We start from the raw sequence: 22,287 nt of genomic DNA, 5'->3' as shown, positions 1-22,287 counted from the left end.
TAGTATTAGTGCTTTCTTTTTTAATTTTTATTTATGATATTATTCTCTCAACACTTGAGCAAATGTTAGAGTGCAGATTATTCTATTACATTGTTATCATCAGAATATCAAGAGTAAGCATTGTGTTTAAATGAACTTAATTAGTTCTAACAAATACTTTCAACACGAAGAGTTGCTCAATTTTTAACCAAACCATCAATCGTTTTTTTTTTCCTCCCGAGCTTGTTAGTGCTTCTCGCACGGGCTCGTCGGTTAATAAATTTTGCCGTTTCAAAAAAAAAAAAAACCATCAATCGTGTTACCACATGTTGAATCATAAGCACATACATCATCATATTCAGTTTAGAACAAATATATCAAGTGAGTTATCCATCATTTCTTAACCCAAAATCTTAGAACAATTGGCATATAGTTCACATCACTTATATATGGTGCAATACCCACTTTTCAATCGAATGCAGTACTCTTACTCACTCTTGACACACCACCGATTTTCTCTCAACAATACAATTTTTTCCAAATTTAAATTTAAAATATACACGATATGAACATATAGAAACTGATATTTAGATAGTTTTGTTAACACAAATAAATATTAGCATAATAGTAAAAGAAGAGAATAAATTAAAATAAATATTTAATAATAATAATTAAAATAAGTTGCAACTGGTAACCTAAATCTATATATTTGACATTAACGTTTAAAGTTGCCTAAAAATTTAAATGTCCAAGAATCATTTGCATCCCAAAATTGATGTATCATCATTTGCATCTCAAAATTGATGTATCATATTTGTAAATCCACAAACTCAAAAAAAAAAAAAAAAATTGTAAATCCACATCAACATTGGCACACGTCTACGATCTCCACATCAAATTATATGGACAAATTTAGCTACAGAAACTCCTCCACTTCGAACAAAATAAATAGATAGGTAGAGAGAATATGAAAATGTCATTATTATTATTTGGGAAATGCTAACCGGTGCCCCAGGACACTGGTTAAGGATATGAAAAAGGAAATTATATATTAGTTAATGCATTGAAATTGTGTAATTAATTTATAATAAAGTTCTCCTTTTATGGTAATAATTTCCTTTTATGGTATGCTTAAGCAGTGTCCCAGGGGCACCGATTAGCAGAACCCTTATTATTTTTCGGTAGAGTATTAAAATCTCATTATATCTGCATGGATAAGTAACTTATCCACTTCATTCAAGGAAAAAATAAATAAAAAGGTACATGTGATATCGAACTTTACTAATTTAGCAGTGCTATAGCACGAACCACGTGTACCACGTTTGCCTTCCCATGCTTCCAACATGGTCGCTATATATGGTCCATGCAAGTATGATTGATGCACACACACACACACACACACACACAGACATCTTTAAACCTCTAAAAAAATTATATACATACATATACATATAAACCTCTAAAAAAAGTATATACATATGACGGTGGATACTGTAGCACTAATCAAATTCATTTAGCACTTCCAAAAAAATAATCTTTTAGCATTTATAATTAGATATCCATAAGTTTTCAACAGCCATTCACCACTCCATTTTATCTCTATCTTTCTCTTCCTATAATGTCATGGAAAATGTTAACCAGTATCCCCGGAGCACCGGTTAAACAATCGAATATAATAATATTTTACACTGAAAGTTGTGTATTTAATACATTAAAAACATAAAAAGTATCATTTTCTACTTAATTTTCTTTTTTGGCTTCCTTAATCATGCCCGAGGCACCACTCTAATATTATTAACTTATCACGTTTATAGCATTACTTTTTTTTTTTTATCTTTATATATATAAATATATATAAACCATTATTTACACTTGAATAGAAGGCAAGCGGACAACAAACTGCGCCGCTAGACCTTTTTGGATGGCAAAACCAATCCTCGTGAACACAACATTGATGGATCTAGGAGACATGACATTGTTATGCATGACCTTTTGAACTCCATGTAGAAGGTCAACAGCCTCTGGTGCTAGGAAACCGAAAGTGTCAAAAACAGGGTCGTCCCTGTGAAACTGGAGGCTCAACTCTCATAGTAAAAATAGGCCCCTAATTAAAAAACGCACAAATTTTTTTAAAAGATTAATCTTCTATTTAAATTGAAAATAACACTCTTATAATGATTATTAGCCACCGAAATCAAAATTAGCAATTATTTTTACAAAGGACTTGTTTTTTTACTTAGAAATAGAAACATGGAACATGATTTTTTACTTAGAAATTGAAACATGAAACATGTTTATTTTTCTTTTTTTAAGTGGGGGTGGGAATATTGAGCAATAATTTTTTCTTAAGGCCTATCACTTTGAGAGGCCCAGCTCGGTTGAACTTTTTGCACTCCTTAAAGAACGGCTCTGGTCAAAAGCAGATGGTATAAAAGCATGTTGATTGTCAGAACACGCTTTCTCATGTTTGACCACTTTGTTTGACGCAGCTTTTAGGGATGCCTGTCCTACGGTAAAAGGTCTGACACCTAATCCCACAAGTGGTGAAACCGCAGTCAAGTCTACACAAGCATGTTTTCCACCTACCCATCCGTACACCTTAACATCCGCAGGCCTGAGTGTTGATCTTCTATCTAGTGGGTCAGTCAGGAAGTTCACAGGCGCCTCCTTCTTCACTGATATTCCCGCCCGTCTGAATATATCAAAAAGTACATCCCTAACAAAGTCATGTTTGTACTTAAAACCGGGAAGCTCTTTACAATGAACGGCATGTGCCCCAAATGTCTGTACTTTATATTGTTATTTTAAACGGAAATTTTTTATTAAAAGTTAAAAAGATAAATAAAAATTCTGTTAAAGAACCTAGTGTGGAAGAGTAATGCTGACTTATATCAACACAATTTATAAGGAAACCTAAAAGCCACTAACTTATATCAACACAATTCTATACCAAAAATAATAAATTCCACTGAGAACACATCCACAATAGTTATCGATCAGTAGTTTACCAATTGGATAATCTTAACATATTAAATTGAAACATCTTTATATATATATATATATATATATATATATATATATATATATATATAGACACACTCAATATGACAGTTAATGACAAACTCAAGATGATGAAGTAAGTTGCTCCATCGTACTCATTATATTACTCACCTCCACAACCTCAACCACCCTTCTCTTGTTTTCTTCTTTTCATCACTCTCTCATTCTCAACCACTTAACCACACTATACTTTCATTCTTCCACACAATTACCTTACATAATATTCTTGGACCAAAACTAACGTTATATAATAGCATAATTTTCACAAAATTAATGGAGGAGTCGGGAGAAAATTGGCCTTCTAATTCTGATTTGGTAAAATCCAATTGCAATCACGTACCTATTAATATAATACATATGATTTTGAGTTAGTCACAGTCATATTATGTGTATAACTCTCTTTTCTTTGTTTTTTGCATTTATTCATAGGAAATAAGTGATGAAGCCATTCTTAAAGATGGAGAATCTGAATCTGTATGTGATGATGATGAGGATCATTATTTTGAAGATCAGGTTGGAGATCCCACAGATAATACAAAGGAAAATAATGAGAAGGAGATCACAGAGATGTTGAAGGAACTTTCAGACGCCATAGGCTTAAAGAAGGTTCGTAATTAAATTAAATATAGTTTTTTTTAGACCTAAATTAAATATAGTAAACATATTTATATTTAAATGAACGGTATGATTTCTTTGCATATGTCTTACTAGCTTTTATATATATAAATTGTGTTACAAGCTGATATATAGTATAAAATATTATATTTTTATACACTCAAATCATACCAGCCTTCTTTATACTAAAAAAATTATCTTCTATACACTCAAAATCAATTGTAAAAACTCAATGATGCAGAAAGATTATTATTTTTTTAAATAAAGTAGGGAAAATAAAATAAAATAAAATAAAATAAAATAAAATAAAATAAAATAAAATAAAATAAAAATGATGATAGATGCCCCATGTGCGGATGGCTTTCTGTGTAAGTGATGATAGTATGCTCATTAAATTAAGAATTCGAAGTGACTTAGGATTGAAGGAATCGACTTTTTAATATTACAATTTACAATCTTATTTTTCTACACTCATTATTTTATATCTTTGATGTAGTTTAAATTTAACTTAAGAGTGTGGTTAAACAAAGGTAACGATTAAGTGAAGTCAATAACATACACTTTTTATTTTTTTTATCCTTATTTATTAATTTCGTTAAGTCTGCAGCAAGTTAACCTAATTTTTTCCCTCCACTAATCCCTTATTAGGTTTGCAACAACTCAATCCTAAAATTTTGGCTCTAAATTTGCATCATTAAATGCTAATCCTCAACCCTAAAATCTTTGGCTCTAAAATTTGCTATTTTTTTTAAACTTATTTTTTTTCTTCGAATTTTTATCATATCCACTAAAAAATTCATACTACCAAACACTATTTTTGAAAGTTAATAACCGGTATGATTTTTGAATGTCAAACATGCTCTGATTATTTGTTAATGTTAATTAATAGTAAAAAAAATCTCTAAATTATTGAATGTCAAAATCATTTTTATTTAAATTTGTTACAAACAGGGTCTATGGGGTTGTTCGTTATAACTTTTAAAAAAGATCACTTTTAAGAACATTATTTCTCTTTGTTATTATTTTTTTTAAAACTAGGATCTAAAAAAAAATCTAAAAACAATTTCAAATTAAAAGATATTAAGATTATGTTTTTTATGGGAGGGGGGAGAAAATAAGTATCAAAAGAAGAAATTAATTTTGTAACAAAAAATTCGGATACCATACATAGCGAATTTCACTCATCCTTAATTATATGTCTAACCTGGGCAACGCCGGGTAAAAAAACTAGTTAATTTTGTTAAGTTAGCAACAACTAAACGTAATATTTTCCCTCCTAATACTAACCCTAATTTTTTTAGGTTTTGTTATTTTTACGTTTTGTTACATCCCTCAAATATTTTAACAAGCAACAAATTTTACTACTAGGATGGGATTTACAATTTATGCAAATTTGTTTATGTCATATCTAATTGTTTTGAATTTTTTCGTTCGTCTATTCTTATATAGTTTATGTATAAGCTATTCAACTTACCATCAATCTAATTTATTCGGCCATAATTATGTTAGTTGTTTTGGGAGTTAAACATATTACTATAACAAGCAGTGGTAGGATGATTTACAGTAGGATAGTTGACGTATGATAATTTACAAGGAAAATTATTATTAAAATTAAGTGCACAATATAAATGACATAAATATAGAATCATGACAGATATTTTAAACTTACATACAGAACTGATAGAAATCAAAATACATTTGCTTTGTTTCATTAATTTATAATTTGTGGGGTGTTTTTGCCAAAATCTCTTTCGTTAAAAAATTATGGATTGCTGCTCAATGTCGCTAAAAATATTTTGAATCAATTGCACAATCTGCTTTTATAGTTCTATTTAAAATTATGACATTAAAATTATAAGTTGGGATTGTATTATAAAATTTTGCTTTTGTCTACTACATTTATAATGTTCTAAAAATATTATTAATAGATGACAATGAGAACTGTATTAACACCACTTCAAATGTAGTGTATAAGGAGATTTTCGAAAATGTGTGAACAACCATTGTATGTTCTTAATTCTTTTATTATCTATGTAATGGATCATATCACAATATATTAGCTTCTCCATTTTTTATGACCCGGGCGGTAGCACGGGTAAAAGTTCTAGTTATATTTTAATTTTAAAGGCAGTGATTTATTATCTTCTTCCCTTTTCAAAAAATTAATTGGATAGTTTAATTTAAAAACCTCTACAAAAAGAGTGTAGCTTAAGCAAAGTGAAAGGTTCGTTATTATCCAATGAAAAAAAATCATTGTCAGGGGTCGTTGGTTCATTATATTCTAAAGGCATTTGCATTATTTGCATGTCTGTTTGTGAAGTGTTTTTATTTTCATTAATATTTGTAAAAATACATCTTTCTGAATAATTATATAAAAAGGTGTAATATAAATAAAAATAAATAAACATAATATTTATTATTGATACAATTTTCATCTTGTAACAGATGAGAAAAGAGAATTGCATAGAAAGATCAATATTCTATTTTTTATATTGTATGTATATGCACTTATAAATAATAGGGATGAAAAAAGTGAAATTGATTTCTCTATATAAATGTGTAGATGGATGAAATTTCAATCATAGACAAAGCTAGAGACTATGTAGCAACACTTCAAGAACGTGTGAGAGAGCTAGAACAAGAAGCTGGATCCAACATTTGTACTAACAAAAGGACCAAAGTGAGTTCAAATTACTACAATTGTGGAACAAGTGATATTACTCTTCCAGAGGTTAAAGCAAGAGTGTCACAAAAAGATGTTCTTGTCATAGTCCAATGTGAGGAACAAAATGGTATCCTGGTCAAAATATTGACCAACCTTGAAAATCTTCATCTTTCAGTAGTTAATAGTAGTGTCTTGCAATTTGGAAAATCCACCCTTGACATCACCATCGTTGCCAAGGTACATATACAATATATGCTTCATGTAAAGTTTTAATTCATATATGTTGTCATTTAGTTTCTGTACCATCAATCAATTATGATCTTCAGCTCAAAAACATATTACTTTAATTATTATTTTTTTGAAGAAAATTACTTTAATTATTATTACTTTTAAAATCACACATATTAATTTAGATATGTAATGTAAATCTTTTTACGTTGACAAATTAACACTAAATACCTTATAAAATGAACTACACACATTATCAAAATCCTTACGTTGAAGATTGATTAGATATTGTAATATAAAAATCCTTACGATGAAGATTGATTAGATATTGACAAATTAGATATATTAATTTGTCAACGTAAGGAAATTAGATATTATAATGTAAATCTAAAATGGAATAAGATTGATTTTTTGTGATGATATTTGAATATCTAAATTAATATGTCAATGTAATTTGTCAAATATTAATTTAAAATCACACAAAAAATCAATCTAAAATGGAATAAGATTTTACATATCACAATCAAAACCATTATAAAAATCTTATTCCATTTTAGATTGATTTTTTGTTATGATATTTGAATATATTCTGAAACTTTAGTAGCAAGTGAAAGAAAAAAAAGAATATTCTTACACTTGAATGTATATACTTATTTATATTTTTTCCCTTTTTAGTATATTATTAAAATATTAATCATGTCCTTTGTTCATAAATATTAATTAATTTCTTATTGGCTAGGGTGGTGTCATGTTATGTTAGTTTTCAGCTTTTCCTTGACATTTTATCATGTATTTCTACTCTTATTATAAATGAAATGTACTGAGCTTATTTTTATTAAAAAAAAAATTAAATTCTGCAGATGGATGATGGCTATAACCTTAAAGTGGATGAACTAGTGAAAACCCTGAGAATAGCAATCTCGACATAATAGATTGTGAAATCTGACTTGGAATGAATGAATATGTTTGGTATCATATTTATTATACTCTACAAGAATTAACTGTTATTGTCTTACTCAGAAAGGGCCACCGTACTTTGGGGGAGAATTTCAGATATTATAGTATATGAAAATAAGTGTATAAAATTATGATAAATTGTTGAAGTGCAAACCAAAGTGCATGTCTTTGTTGGTACTTAAGAGTTAATTATAGGAGAAACACTTGTGTTAATTATAGATCTAAGAATTAGGATTGAGCTACGTAAGTGTAGGTTAGCCCAGTCCATACTGTGTGCAATTGTTTAAGTAGTTGACTCTATCACATAATAGAAGTTAGTTGATCATTTTGCAATTATATTTCTTGGCATTCTTTTTCCACTCTATTTTTTTTGCATGCGTCCTACTGAATTCTAAACATATTTTCATTCGGATTGTGTATAATCCGAACAACATTTTGAGCTCATTTTTCACCAGATTTTCAATAACTTTGCAAAGCAGTGACACACATTATTAAGTGGAAGTTAAAAAAAACATGAATTTAAAGAGAGAGACATCAATAATTAAACACATTTTATTAATCGATCAAAATTTCATAAAATATTTCCATTAAAATAATGTTTTTTACATCAAATTATTAGACATCTAAAGCTAAACATGTGCTACAAGAAGATGGAGGGGGAAGTTAATGATAATATTTGTTTCCTCTCGCACATCCTAAGAAGGAGAGGAGGGGGAGAATTGTTTCCTCTCACGCATCCTCGGAAAGGGAAAATGGGAGAAAGAGACTCTGATGAGCAACTCAAATCTAGACAGAGAGTGCGAATTTGCAGCCCTTTTTCCATTCGTACTATCCATACAAGATGAGAAGAACCTTTGCATGAAAGGCCAATAGCAGAACATTTTAGAAGAAGTTCATAAAAGAGAATGTGAGATGAAATGAGAATTTGTGAAGAATGTGTTGGTATTTATAGGGGAAATGTTGCCATATAGTGTAATGTCAGTCGATGGAAGGGAAAAAAAACGTGGTCAATAGAGTCGGACCAGTCGATGGAAGGGAAAACATGTTAAATGAATCAATTGGTGACCAAGAAGCTCGAAAGACTCAGCTGTTGTAACCTCCAAAAACCGCCACTCGAAGATTACCCAAGAAGCTTCAAGAGCAACAATTATCTATCCGAAAGCACCGCAAGACAAGTTATACCAGAGAAGTTATCAAGAAAGTTATCAAAGAAGGCTCTCTTGGAAGTTAGAAGACATTTGACATACATGCATTGTATTAGTTAGTTATTCAATTTGTCTATATAATGTAATCTCAAACTCCACGCAAATGAATTTATTTTCATTCGATAAACTTACGCCTACTAGAATCACATCTGAAAGAACATTGTATGAATCTCACCCATAGCTTAATATACTTTTTCTATTTTGCACACTTGTACCTTAAACCTTTTTCCTTTTTACATAATAAAATTTATTCATGGTTCTTCCATCTACAACTTAAAGCTTGATACACGTAAACCTGTCAACTAAGAACTTCTTTTAAGGATTTAACTCGTATTCTACATTACTCGCCCAATTCATTTGTTATGAAAAAACTATTTCGAATCAATACCACCAAATGATCACCAATCCATGAATCAATCCAAAACCACCACAACCCAATTCCAACTAAATATAAAAATAATTAGTATCATGGTTATCAAAATGTTACCAAATCGTAATGATAATATCTCAATCAATATAAAATATATTTACATACTAAATATAAAATATATTTATCCCATTATACCGAAGCAAGATTTATCTAAAGGTCCTTCTTTTAATATCTACCAAACTCAATGCTACATTTATTAATTTTAGAAGAAACGTGTTGATCAGAGTCGGTATTCACAACAAAAATCTTCATGTTTAGTTGAAATTTTTTTTTTGACAAAACATGTTTAGTTGAGATAGTAGTCATTTTAAAAATAAAAATAAAACTTCAGAATTCACCTATTATTATTCACAACAAAAATCTCTATTTTTTTTGGTATACAACAAAAATCTCTATTATTCACAACCAAAAAAATCTTGATGTTTAGTTGATATAGCAGTCTTATGTAAAAAAATAAATAATAAAATCTTATATATACAATAGTGTACCCCTTAAAAAAGCCTAATATTTATCTTATATAAAAATAATTGTATTTATTTTGTGTAACATTATTTTTCTTCTTTCAATATTATAATAATATAATATGGATTTGTAAATCCACATGAACAGTGGTACTCATTTATGATCTCCACCTCAAATAAATTGGATAAATTCAGTTAGTTGGCTACATCAACAACTACATAAAAAACCCTACTTCGAATATTTTCATTAAAAAACTAGTTACAAACCCGTGCTTCGCACGGGGGTTAGCTACTTTTTTGACAAAATATTATATCGGACAGATAGATTGCGAAATGACAGATAATTATAAACCATAACACAATATTTAGAGTACTCCTACATCAGGCGTTAGAAAATGAAATGTTCAAAACGGCTTATCACGAGTAACAAATGAAAACGTCAAGGACTTTTTTTGTAGAGAGATAGAAAGCAAGTTTCAGCGAAGACAACAATTGAGAAGGCTAAACGTGCATTGGAAAAGTAGTGGCTTTCAACAACTTAATAATTGTAAAGTTAATTTAGTAGAATAATTGTGAATTGTGTACTTGATCTGATCCACCACCCCTGCACTATGCAGAGTCAATCTAACCTCGTGGGTACCCACTATACGGGTACTCGTGGGTATTCAGGTATCCATGGGTACCCATGGAGTTTTGAATTTATTTATTTTTTGGTACAACCCGTGCCTTGCAAATTTTAATTTGTCTAGTCTATTTTCAACAATCCACTTGCATTTGATAGAAAACAGTTATATATCTAGCTGAATACTTCCCTATACTACAATGTCTTTGATAATGATGATTCCAACTGTGTTGGAAAATAATTTAGGCTCTAAAATCTGAGCTAACCAATACACTACTATAGAATCAAAGCATACTTTTATAGGAATATAGTTGATGATGCCATGCATATATTGAAAGTCTTGCTTCAAAATGAATTCAAAAATCTTATTTAAGATGAGATACATCATATTAATACATACATACATAATCCAAGTTCATAGTTTCTCATATATATAGAATATAATATGATGATATTTTATAGGCCTTTTCATTGCAGACTATTTGTAAGCCAGGGATCCTTTCTAATATCATGTATCATGTATCTCCTTATGATAGGCAATCCTATCTGGAAACCCTATTACAGTATTATCTTTCCTTTACTCTTATAATAATTTGCTCAACCTCATAGTAATTGTATTTTGTCCCATGCATAGGGCCAATCAGTTGGGGGAGCATATTATTCACCTTTAGCACCATCAAATATTTCATTTGTTATCTGTCATTGAGCTATTTGCAAGGCTATATGGTATAAGTATTTAATCGGCTTGCAGCAATTCAGAGTCAATTATCATACTTGATTCATTTTATTCCTTACTCCAGCTTTGAACTCCATCAAGGCTCTTGTATCATTGTTCACATTTCTCCTGATATGTAATCATCATCTGCAGAAAAATTAGAGAGCTAACCTAAGCAGGTTGCAATAGAACAAAAGCATCAATGAAGATGAAGTCTTACACTATTTGCAAAGCTTGCATAGCATCTTCACTTAGGCTTGGAGCATTTGTCATTAAGAATCCTTACAGATTCCACTGAATCTGAAGAAGTTAAAATCTCTGGTGTATGCAGCAAGAAGGGTGAGGTCTAAATCTTTCAAGGATGTGCAGCCTTATGAGGGAATGCTCCTACACGTGATGAATCCTTCTAATTTCTTGAAAAAGATTGCAATTATTCAAATCAAATTTCCTCAAAGAATTTCTGCTATGTATGCAACATAATTATCTTGTAGACACCAATAATCAACTATCTTCTGTTATAGGCAAGCCATAAACAAACTCAGGTTTGAAATTCCTTGAGTCTCTCTTGTGAGGCTTTGATCTCCACTTCCTGTGAAGAGCCCATGGATGAAACCTGGAATAAGTTTAAAGATAACAATGCTACTGAAAACTCATAGTAATAAAAAATAGCATGGAAATCTTATGACATAGGTATTGAAACTTAAATATTTGAATTAATGCCATTTACTTGAAATGCAAATTTACTTCAATACTGGAAGAAATTACTTTGAAAGGTGAAAAATAACATAGTAAATTATGATGGACTACTCTTCACTTATATTTAGACTAATACATGTACATTTTACTAATATATTAAATTTGGAAGTAATAGAGTTCAATTATTATATACCTTTAAACTCCTTCGAGGATGCAGGTTGTAAGAAGAAACAGTCTGAAATTGATGATATCCTTTGTTTTCTTTAGGTTCATGTACTGGAGTCGCCATGCCCAAATTCAGATCAAAGTTAGTCACTGCCTCTCTTCCCTTGCATTTTAGAGCTGCTTTGTCATAAGCCCTGATTTCCAGAAAGAGAGAAACATATTGGCTAGAATCTTAACACATTACAGACAAGGTAAGACTGTCTTGTCTATTGTAGACTACAACACATGCACAATGGGGTTGGCCCTCACCAAATGACAAGAACTTTAGAGCACAGTTTGCCTTTAAAAAATGGCTTAGCTATGAAAAGGAAAGAGAGACTAAAATTTATCAAACAATGTTCATATTCCACTCCTTGATCAACGGGAAAGACAACTCAAAAAATGGTTAGTTATAAATTTGCAACTGTATCAGAGGACTAACTAATGAAAATACAAAAATTTATGAACAGACCTGAAGAACACAATGAAACAAATCAGAAGGAAAGTAATAGAATTAGATCCCATACATTAGATGATGGACATAGATCATGCAGTTAAAAATTTATACCTATAGAAAATCTAAGAAATTTCTTTACCATGGCAGCAAACCAAATTGTTATCGGTAGGCCGACATTAGGTTTTTTTGAAACAGTGCACATACCAAGAAATGTGTAATTTCTCTAAATTATTTTGTTATCTTCTTCATATCATATATCTCATCAATTTAAAATTTCATGTCATACAAAAATTATAGTTTTAATGCATATTATACTTTCTTAATAATTATGTTGTACTTGACAAATTAGAAGGTTTCTAATGCTAACAAAATTTTAGCATTAACGTAACACCTGATAAGATCACATCCGGACAAACATTCATATTTTAAGTGGATTCAACATAAACAACGAAAATCAAAATTAATCATTCTTACATTTGCATTAGCCTTGGATTCCACAATTTCGACGTTGCGGTAATGGAAAGAAGCTGAAATTGCAGCCTGCTGTAATAATATTGATCCTATGGAAAGCGTTGGAGCAACCAAGACACCCCGACGTTATAGTTAACCAAATGCCAAAAAAGAACAAATGGTTTAGTAGTAGCAGATTTAGTCTAAAGTATGTTTTGTCTAGAGTATGAAATAACTGCACGGACAACAAAATATTTAGAAAAGACTAAAGAGAACATAATTAAGTTCAAGTAGACTATTTATTTGTTCTTTATGTATAAGTCTCACCCCTTGCTCACCATGCTGGCCTTCTCGCAGAATGCAGACAATGCTGCAACCGTATCCAATTTGATCCGCGGCATGTACACAACACTTTTCATGCCAAATGATGTTGCCTATATAGTGAAGAAGAAACAATCAATGGTCAAATATTACCAAAACACAGCATAATTCTACAAATATAACTTATGAGTTTCTCAACATAATATAGTCTTCAATCTTGGCCTATTGTCCTATCACTTGAAGTTGTTTCCTTTAGCCATGAAAAATTGCTTTAAAAACTATGTCTATCTATTACTATCATAAAACTATTTCCATAATCTCTCCCAAAGAAAAACCTGTCCAATATCTTCCCCAACATGTTGAGTATCAATAGCTCCAGAAACTTCCATTCCTCTGGCCTTTGTCACAGCTAATACTGCTGCTCTTCCTACCTCCTTTGCTGCTCCATTTATTACAACCTGTTCCACAAAGGGTGTTGAAAATTGAAATCACAAATTTGAACTGAATCAAAGTGTTGAATTTTGAATCAACCTGTTCCATCTTCACATTACAAACAACATATGTTGCATAGATTAAATTTCTGTACTAAAATTCAACATCGAAACCAAGGTCATAAACAGTAGAATCCTGATCCACACGCTTTATGGGAATCAAAATATTTGAAAAAATCTGAAACAAAATCGAATTCAAATCAATCCAAAGCTACTGCATGAAAATGAAAATAGAAAATCAGTCATCTATATTTGAAATAAAAATGAACAGAAGCAGAGGAGTTTATGATACTTGGATTCCATAGGCGACTCAGAAGTCCTCATTACCTGTCGTGAGTTTATCGATGACTTTGTAGCGTTAAAACAAACTAATTCAGTACCACTTGTAAACTTTGTTTTCTAGATATAAGTAAAACACAAGGTTTCAGAAAACAATTTTGCTATAAAACCATCAAGAGCAATGTCCATATTTTGCAATATTCCTTGAAACAATTTAATTTAGGACTAAACTTGTTTTCTAGATATATGTAAAACACAAGGTTCAAGACACAATAGACTAACCTGAGTATAATTCAGAGGATTCTTTTGTATTTCAGTTAAACTGAGTGCAATGTCTTTCTTTGAGTCACAAATCAGCTGAGCCTTAGCTTTCTCTCCCAATATAACATACTTTATCTCTTTATCAGATATGAAGTCACCCTTTCCTTATGACATCTATACATGGTTATTAACTATACAATAAACCTTATGACATCTATACATGGTTATTAACTATACAATAAATGAAGTTCCATTTAGTATTGCAGTATAAGACTGCAAAAAAAAAAGTGCTTTAAAATTCAATATCCCTAAACAAAGTGACACAACTCATCAGCAAGACACCAAAGTTTAATACATGGAGCATATCACAAATTTATTATTCCTATAAACAGAATGTAGACTTGTATTGTAATGCGAATCTGCAACTTATCACAAATATCACAGACTTTAAATTGCACATTTGATACTGTAAGAAATCTCAATAATAGATAGTTAAATATCTACACATAATGTCAGAGATGAATGAAAGAAAGTTTAACATAACGTCAGAGATATGTGAACCAAAACAAACCCCAAACCAATCAACTTTAAACTATAAAAAGCATCAACCCTAGAATTTGAATTTCCCAAACTTAAATCCAAATCGTGATCTGCAGCATTACCTGATGATTCTGTCATTTAATAATGCAATTAATTATTAATTAGGTAGAACTGAATTTGAATAATTAATATGTAAACAAACACTTCCAATTAGAAGTGCTTACCAGAATTAAGTTCATTATCATATATGTTGTTTACCTGATTAAAGAAATTAGAGGCTATCATCAAAAGTGAAAACACCTTCTAAAATAAAGACACAACATCAAACCAACAAATCAAACACCTTTCTCTTAAAATCAAAACAAAACCCTAATAAAAAAATCAAACCCTGAAAATCAATAAAACAATTTTCTGGAGACATCCAACCTTAATCACCATCGAAACCAAAAAAAAATTATGGAAAAACATTTTTGGATTTTTTGACCAAGTAATTAGTATTGTTATTGAGACATTACCTCAAACACTTGGTGAGTGCCACTCCCAACCCATTTATTTTTTACATCAATTCACTTTTTACATCAAACAAAAGTCATAACTGATAACTTATAAATCAAAAATCTGAAATAAATAATTTGTTTAAATAAAATCACATGATTGAGAATAGAACAATTACCAGCTTTGAACAATGCATTCCCTTCTTCCTTCTTCTTTCCATCTGCATCAATTCTTTCCTCATCTGCATCAATCTTCTTTCTTAGAATAATTTCCAGAAACCCACAAAAAAAAAACCATCGATTAAGAAAAATCCAGGAAAAAAACATCAATTAAATCAACAACATTAACAACATAATTAACAATTTCATTAACAATAACAAAAACACAAAAACCCAATCAAACAAAAAAAGGGTATTTGTGGTTCAGCCAAATCAAAAACGAAAATTGAATAATCCCAACTCACCTTGATTCTCTGTAACTTCTGTTGATAGATTTGAGAAGAAAATGATACATGCAAAGCTTCAATTACTCAACAATGGGGGTTTTGTGAGTTATGGGTGAGAGGGAGTATGCAAGTTGAGGAAGAAGAAGGAGGATTTGTTTTTCTTCTTATTTCTCTCGTCCCCCCTTCTTTCTCCCGTACCCGTTTCCTCTTCTTCTCATCTCCCTCGACCTCCCTTCTTTTCCCGTTCTTCTCACCCCTCTTCTTCTCTGTCCCGTTCTGTTTTCCTTCTTCTTCTTTTTTTTCTTTTCTTCATCAACAAAAAAACACACACACATATATATATATATATATAGGTAGGCAGCTCCCATTAATTGATTTACCAAAATGCCCCCAATAAGGGCAAAATGGTAATTTCCACGGACATGTATTTTCCTATCTAGTTTAGTAGATAGCATAAATAGAAAGACTAAAATAACAAATTAAAAGACTAAAATAGAAAGTCGTTGTATACGCATGAAACACACGCGAACCACGCGACCTTCCCATGCTTCAAACATGGTCGCTATCTGGTTGCCACGTGTAAAACTATGAATTATTGAACGGTGTAGATGCAAGTTGCATGTTTAACGAGTGTAGAATAATATTAATGATATAACGGTGGATACCACAATACTTGTGCTTATCTTTTTCTTTCAATTTCTTTTTTTGTTTTTTTTAAACTGTACTTTTTTTTTGACGGTTTTTTTTTAAACTGTACTTGTCTTTGGAAAAACTAACTATTTTTTTTATTAAAAGTATTCTTTTTATAAAAAAATAAAAATAAATTATTGACCTCTCAAAAAATAATTAATGAGTTGAACTCGATGCTTATTGATATAAAAAAACCTAAAACGTTGGTAAATATATTTAGTTATGGAAACTATTTCATATAACTAGCGCTCAGACGAACATTTTAGACCTATTTATCTGCTCTTATTATTACTAATAAGTGTCTTCGTACACATATTAAGAAACCAATTAAGGTAGAATTATTTCAGAACTTGTGTAATCAACCTCATGAGAGTATATAAAAAAAACATCAATCATAATTAATTTATTTTTATGTCTTTAACAAGTGTCTCAAGATAACTAGCTAATAATGTCCTTATTTTAGTGCATTCTTATCTTTCTTGTGTGAATCAAATAACATTGTTCATTTCAATTTATCCATCAACAAAATCCTCACATCGACATCATGATTCAAACCTAGATATCTATGAGATATGAACTGAATTCTTATCGATTTTATCAATCTTAACTAATTAAGTTGGAATATATACAACCCCTAAAAAAAGGAATATAGAACATCATCACTAGTTTTTATGAATGGGTATTTTAACAATGGATCTTACATCTTAGGATGCATTTAAACACTTTTTAGTTATCATTTGTTAAGAAACACCTTATAAAAAATTGAGGTGTGTTATTTGAATAACCATTTGGGTGACAACTTTTGGGACAACCATAAATTTACAAAGAAAAAGTAGGTATTGACACAGAAAGCAAAATAATAAAGAAAGTAAGTAAAAACATAATGTGAGTATGAGAGATAAAGTTGTCACAAAAATTGTTACAAAATGGTTGTACAAATATCACCTCTTGAAAAAAATAAGTGAGTGTATCATTGCAAATGTCCCTATAGCTGCTTACTTACACCACTTATGTTTAGAAATTATGGTTTAGCAGCAAAGGTGGATCTAATAAACTTTTTAATTATAACTTCATAAACTAGTCTTTCTAAAAAAGTAATTGGGTCTAAGTTAACAAGTGTGATGATATATATGACTCATCCCAAGTTGATGATGGAGTAATCAGTTACTCCACGCACCATACTACTCACCTCACAACCTTAGCTACCCTTCACTTTAGAACACCAATATTGAATCTCTGTTTCCCTTCTTTTCATCACTCTTTCATTCTTTCCCACCTATACACAACCCCACCTCTTATCCACACTATACTTTCATTCTTCCACACAATTACCTTACATATATATTTCTTGGCACAAAATTAACTTTATATAATAGCATAATTTTCACAAAATTAATGGAGGAGTCAGGAGAAAATTGGCCTTCTCATGATTCTGATTTGGTAAAATCCAATTGCAATAACCTATTATTTAATACATATGCTACACATGATTTTGTGTTAGTCATAGTCATATTGAATATGTGTATAACTCTCTTTTCTTTGTTGTTTTCATTTATACATAGGAAATACTTGATGAAGTCATTTTTGAAGATGGAGAATCTGAATCTGTGTGTGATGATGAGGATCAAATTGGAGATCCCACAGATGATACAAAGGGATGCAATGAGAAGGAGATAACAGAGAGATTGAAGGAACTTTCAGATGTCATAGGCTTAAAGAAGGTTGGTAACTAAATTAAATTAAATTTAGTTGACATATTACAAATTAAATTTAGGAGTATATAATACTAAATGAATGGTATGATTTATTTGCATATGTGTTACTAGCTGTTATATATACACGAAATTGTTGTGTTTTTTCTTATTTGAAGTGATTCAATTACATATGAGTGATAATTAATGAAGTTTTGTTGTTTGAGGAAAAATATAAAAGGTTGCTTTCAAAAAAATAAAATATCTATATAAAGTTTTTGCCGTCAACTTTTCAACTAACGGTTATAACAAGTATTCATCGGTCTCAAAATATAAACAAAAATTAGTCAACAAAAAATAATGTATTTGGTTCAAAACTTGTACCGAATACATCAATTTATGTTGATCCATTTTTACTTACATTTTAGAATAGAGAGAGTACTTAATTAAGTTTACTTATGGAAGTAGTCCTATATATTGGTTTTGATCACACTGTAAAATCTCTCCATTTATTTTCTCTTTAATTTTTTTTCGTTATTATAGTTCATTAATATGATTGAGAGTAAATGGTTGATGAACTTCAATTAAAAAATCGATCGCGAGAATTAACTTCAAATTCTTGGTCAACATTTTCTGTCAACCATACTTGCATCTCCATCAAACTCTTAAGTATCATGGCCTATTTTCGGATGGAAAAAAAATTAACATCTTCTAATAACATTTTTCGAAAATTCAATAATGGAAAAAAAAAAAAAAAACTGAGGTGATCCATTTCCATTTTAATTTGTCTAGGAAGGAAGAAGAGAAAAAAGCATAGGAATAAAAATTTGTAAAAAATAAAGAAGTAGGGAAAACAAATGAAAATGATTACATATATCCCATGTGCTTATTCAATTATGAATTTTAAGAGACTTGAAATTGAAGGTAGTGACTTTTCAACGTAAAAATTTACAGTCTTATTTTTTTTTTTCACATTATTTTATCAGCCCTTTTACCAGTGTTTCGGTATACTCTTTAATGATCGCAAATTTATAATTTTTTATAAAAAAAAACAAATATTATAAATTTTAATGTATTGAACGTGTGGATATTATATATGCATGTATATGAAAACAAAAATGTATATATGTATGTATTTATATGGAAACAAAATTGTATATCAAGTGAAGTTATTCATCTTAGAGTTACTCTAGAGTCAAACTTATTATGACTACTCATACACACACGTACCTATTATTAAAAATTGAAATTAATTTTTCAATATGAACTTGTAGATGGACGACACTTCGATCCTGGAGAAAGCTAAAGACTATGTGGAAAAACTTGCAGAACGTGTGAGAGAGCTAGAACAAGTAGCTGGATCAAACATTTGTAGCAACAAAAGGACCAAAGTGAATTCAGATGAGTACAATTGTGGAACAAGTGATAATACTCTTCCAGAGGTCAAAGCAAGAGTGTCACAAAAAGATGTACTTGTCATAGTCCATTGTGAGAAACAAAATGGTATACTGCTCAAAATACTGACCCACCTTGCAAATCTTCATCTTTCAGTAGTTAATAGTAGTGTCTTGCAATTTGGAAAATCCATCCTTGACATCACCATCATTGCTAAGGTACATAATATGGTAACCAAAATTCATATTTAGAATTTACTGAAATATAAGTATCATAGACACACTCTTTCTAACATTCTCTAACAGTCACTTTTTTATCGCATAAAATTCAGTGTGGATACCGCAATTTAAAAATGTACTATCTCATAAAGTGATGAGACTCACATAAGTTTCAGCCTGGCCGTTAGAAAAAATGTTAGATATAGGGTGTTTTTAAATTTTCTCTTACTAAAATATCTGAATTTTGGCAACTGCTAACTTGTGCCCTCAAGGGCACATGTTAAGAAACTTATTATAGAAATAGGTGTATCAAAAATCATGCATTCAACTTCTTAAAAATTGACGTATTATGTTTTCCAATGCAAAGTTGCTCTTTTTAGGTTGTTTAACATGTGCCCTAAGGGCACAAGTTAGCAGACCCTTGAATTTTTACTATTTAATTAATTAGTTTTATTGATCGTGTATTGAATAATGATGAGGTTATAACATGTGATTCTGACTTGCTATGATATATACAATGCAGATGGGTGATGGCTACAACATCTCAGTGAATGAATTAGTGAAAACTCTGAGAATGGTGATCTCTACACAATAGCATGTGCTAGTTACGTATGAAACAAGTGTAGTTACCGAATGTGTAGATGTATTTTTATGCAAAAACTGCAAGAAATTTAAATTTGAAAGAGTAGTTTTCTAAGTTAGTTAGAAGACACTTTATTCATGTATCGTAAGAGTTAGTTTCTTCTTTTCTTCTATAAACAGTATAGTTATTTATTCATGCAAAGAAATTCATTTTTGTTACGGAAAACTTACCATCATAGAATAAACAATGATAATAATCCTTCAAGAACAAAAAATGGTAAATTTAGGAAGATTTATAAAATAGTTAATCCTTCAAGAACAAAAAATGTCAATGAAAATAATAACAATGAAATAGCCGACCGATCATAAAAATGAGGTGGATACTCCACAATTTTTGAATGACTTTTTTTTTGTGGTGGTCAGGGTTCAAACCCTAGACCTTGCATATATTATGCATTATTCATTGAGATAAGTTCACAATGACATCTTTGGATGACTTTTATTAGAAGGAAAAAAGTTTTTCTAAGTCAAGAATCAAAGATTTATGAAAAAAAAATTGAAGTTAGTTAGAAGACACATGTCATTCATATATCTTAGGAGTTGGTTTCTTTTTTTTTTTCTTCTATAAATAGTATACAATCATTCTCCTTGCAATGGAGTTTAATTCCGTTCTTGACTACTAGTATTTCTTTCCTTATAGGATGAACATCTTATTGACCGTTTGTAACACAATCATGTTTATGATAATATCATTCCTTTTAAACTTTTATCTTTACTTTCTTGCACCCTTTTTGTGTTTACATGTTTGTTTCTCCTTTACATTTTATAATATTTCTTACCATCACACGTTTCTTACACCTCAAACAAGTTAAACAAAAACTTGCGCCTTTAAACCTATAAATTAAGATCCCCCTTAAGAATCTAACTTGTGTCTTAAATGATGAATAGATGGACTACACTTGAGGGAGAATGTTGTGTGCAAGTGTGAGTTATATGTCCCACATCGGATAGAAAAGTAAATGTTGAACATCTTATTAGTAAGAGGACCCATAAACTCATACCTTATGGTTTTGGGTAAGAGTGTGGCGTCTCTCTCGCTTGTGTGGTTGCTCTAGTCTCGATGTGGGCGGTCCTCCTAGCTCCCCTCAATGACCCAACAGTGGTATCAGAGCCCCAGTTCCATAAAGGGTACGACCGAGGCAGCTGGTCCGTTGTGGAGAAACCAGCAACGACAGTACAGTGTCGGTCCGTTGCGGAGAAACCAACAACGGCGATACAAGCAAGTAAGAGCTTCCCCTTGAAGGGGGCATGATGAATAGATGAACTCACACTTGAGGGGAAGTGCTGTGTGCAAGTGTGAGTTATATGTCCCACATCGGATAGAAAAGCAAATGTTGAACATCTTATAAGTAAGAGTACCCATAAATTCATAGCCTGTGTGGCGTCTCCCTCGCTTGTATAGTTGCTCTAGCCTCGATGTGGGCGGTCTTCCTGGCTCCCCTCAATGACCCAACATTAATACAATGAGAATTAATTATTTTCTTGAGATCTTAATTATAGTCATTTCTTCTTGTTTCTTTTTTTTCATTGATATATTTTTTTTAATATCTTTTATATAATCACTAGGGATATCCATTGCCGTTTTAAATTGTCGTAGGAAGAAAAGGAGAAGTAAGAAGACAACTTGGTTACAATTTACAAATAATGATAATTATCCCAATGTGTGGATGAGCTTATGTGCAAGTGTAATGGTAGTGTTGCAACTTGCACATTCAAATTCATTTTTTTTTTCCAAAAGCAGCCATCGATATTCTATTAAACTCCAAAGATATGATGTTACAATATGTATCCAATTCCAGCTTGCAGACAAATAAAATTGAAAACAATTGAGAACCACCAATACCCAGTGCCAAAGTCCCCTTCACAGTACTGTTATATACATTCAATTATGCATCCAAAAAGACTTCAAATTGAAGGTATTGTCTTCTTGTTTTATCGAAGGCAACAATTTTGTATTATTTATTTATTCCCAAAATTTAAGAGTGTAACATAAGCACCACTCAGAAAAGAGTGTAGTGGAAGCAATAATAATGAATTGAAATCATTGTCAAGGTTCGTTGCATTTTAAAGGCATA

The 22,287-nt window shown here is 30.6% G+C and overlaps 3 protein-coding genes across 28 annotated transcripts; 2 read left to right on the top strand and 1 right to left on the bottom strand.

The window, feature by feature from the left end:
- The first annotated feature begins 3,079 nt into the window (after nucleotides 1-3,079).
- On the top strand, nucleotides 3,080-7,840 carry LOC146925902 (transcription factor bHLH25-like). Its single transcript, XM_085758336.1, has 4 exons — nucleotides 3,080-3,354; nucleotides 3,469-3,645; nucleotides 6,218-6,556; nucleotides 7,408-7,840. Exons 1-4 carry the CDS (start codon nucleotides 3,313-3,315, stop codon nucleotides 7,474-7,476), a joined length of 627 nt encoding a protein of 208 aa, XP_085614462.1. The 5' UTR covers nucleotides 3,080-3,312; the 3' UTR covers nucleotides 7,477-7,840.
- Nucleotides 7,841-10,566: 2,726 nt separating this feature from the next.
- LOC146925901 (uncharacterized) lies at nucleotides 10,567-15,893 on the bottom strand. Of its 26 annotated transcripts, none has more exons than XM_085758317.1 (11): nucleotides 15,595-15,893; nucleotides 15,310-15,389; nucleotides 14,861-14,894; nucleotides 14,118-14,260; nucleotides 13,884-13,955; nucleotides 13,401-13,523; nucleotides 13,083-13,178; nucleotides 12,769-12,854; nucleotides 11,827-11,992; nucleotides 11,158-11,550; nucleotides 10,567-11,084 (listed from the first exon to the last, which is right to left on the bottom strand). In XM_085758317.1, the coding sequence occupies exons 2-10, from the start codon at nucleotides 15,376-15,378 to the stop codon at nucleotides 11,476-11,478; spliced, it is 864 nt and encodes a 287-aa protein (XP_085614443.1). In that variant the 5' UTR covers nucleotides 15,379-15,389; nucleotides 15,595-15,893; the 3' UTR covers nucleotides 10,567-11,084; nucleotides 11,158-11,475. The 26 variants fall into 26 exon arrangements, with proteins under 26 accessions (XP_085614443.1, XP_085614450.1, XP_085614451.1 ...); XM_085758324.1 differs by having other exon boundaries at nucleotides 12,769-12,979; nucleotides 15,310-15,385; XM_085758325.1 differs by having other exon boundaries at nucleotides 10,567-11,066; nucleotides 12,769-12,979; nucleotides 15,310-15,385.
- Nucleotides 15,894-17,419: 1,526 nt separating this feature from the next.
- On the top strand, nucleotides 17,420-20,378 carry LOC146925900 (transcription factor bHLH25-like). Its single transcript, XM_085758308.1, has 4 exons — nucleotides 17,420-17,706; nucleotides 17,829-17,987; nucleotides 19,232-19,570; nucleotides 20,094-20,378. The coding sequence occupies exons 1-4, from the start codon at nucleotides 17,662-17,664 to the stop codon at nucleotides 20,163-20,165; spliced, it is 615 nt and encodes a 204-aa protein (XP_085614434.1). The 5' UTR covers nucleotides 17,420-17,661; the 3' UTR covers nucleotides 20,166-20,378.
- The last annotated feature ends 1,909 nt before the right edge of the window (nucleotides 20,379-22,287 follow it).

Source organism: Medicago sativa, chromosome 4 (genome assembly GCF_051527215.1).
Source record: "Medicago sativa cultivar Bolivia chromosome 4, Bolivia_mono, whole genome shotgun sequence".
Classification (NCBI taxonomy): Eukaryota; Viridiplantae; Streptophyta; class Magnoliopsida; order Fabales; family Fabaceae; genus Medicago; species Medicago sativa.
This window is presented reverse-complemented; position numbering and strand designations above follow the sequence as displayed.

Coding starts and splice junctions, on each gene's coding strand:
- LOC146925902 (XM_085758336.1), top strand. CDS start 3,313: ATGGAGGAGTCGGGAGAAAATTGGCCTTCTAATTCTGATTTG. Junction 3,355..3,468: donor GGCCTTCTAATTCTGATTTG/GTAAAATCCAAT, acceptor ATTTATTCATAG/GAAATAAGTGATGAAGCCAT. Junction 3,646..6,217: donor ACGCCATAGGCTTAAAGAAG/GTTCGTAATTAA, acceptor ATAAATGTGTAG/ATGGATGAAATTTCAATCAT.
- LOC146925901 (XM_085758309.1), bottom strand. CDS start 15,644: ATGTATCATTTTCTTCTCAAATCTATCAACAGAAGTTACAGAGAATCA. Junction 15,386..15,594: donor AGAAGTTACAGAGAATCAAG/GTGAGTTGGGAT, acceptor ATTCTAAGAAAG/AAGATTGATGCAGATGAGGA. Junction 14,895..15,309: donor GAATGCATTGTTCAAAGCTG/GTAATTGTTCTA, acceptor TTCTTTAATCAG/GTAAACAACATATATGATAA.
- LOC146925900 (XM_085758308.1), top strand. CDS start 17,662: ATGGAGGAGTCAGGAGAAAATTGGCCTTCTCATGATTCTGATTTG. Junction 17,707..17,828: donor CTTCTCATGATTCTGATTTG/GTAAAATCCAAT, acceptor ATTTATACATAG/GAAATACTTGATGAAGTCAT. Junction 17,988..19,231: donor ATGTCATAGGCTTAAAGAAG/GTTGGTAACTAA, acceptor ATGAACTTGTAG/ATGGACGACACTTCGATCCT.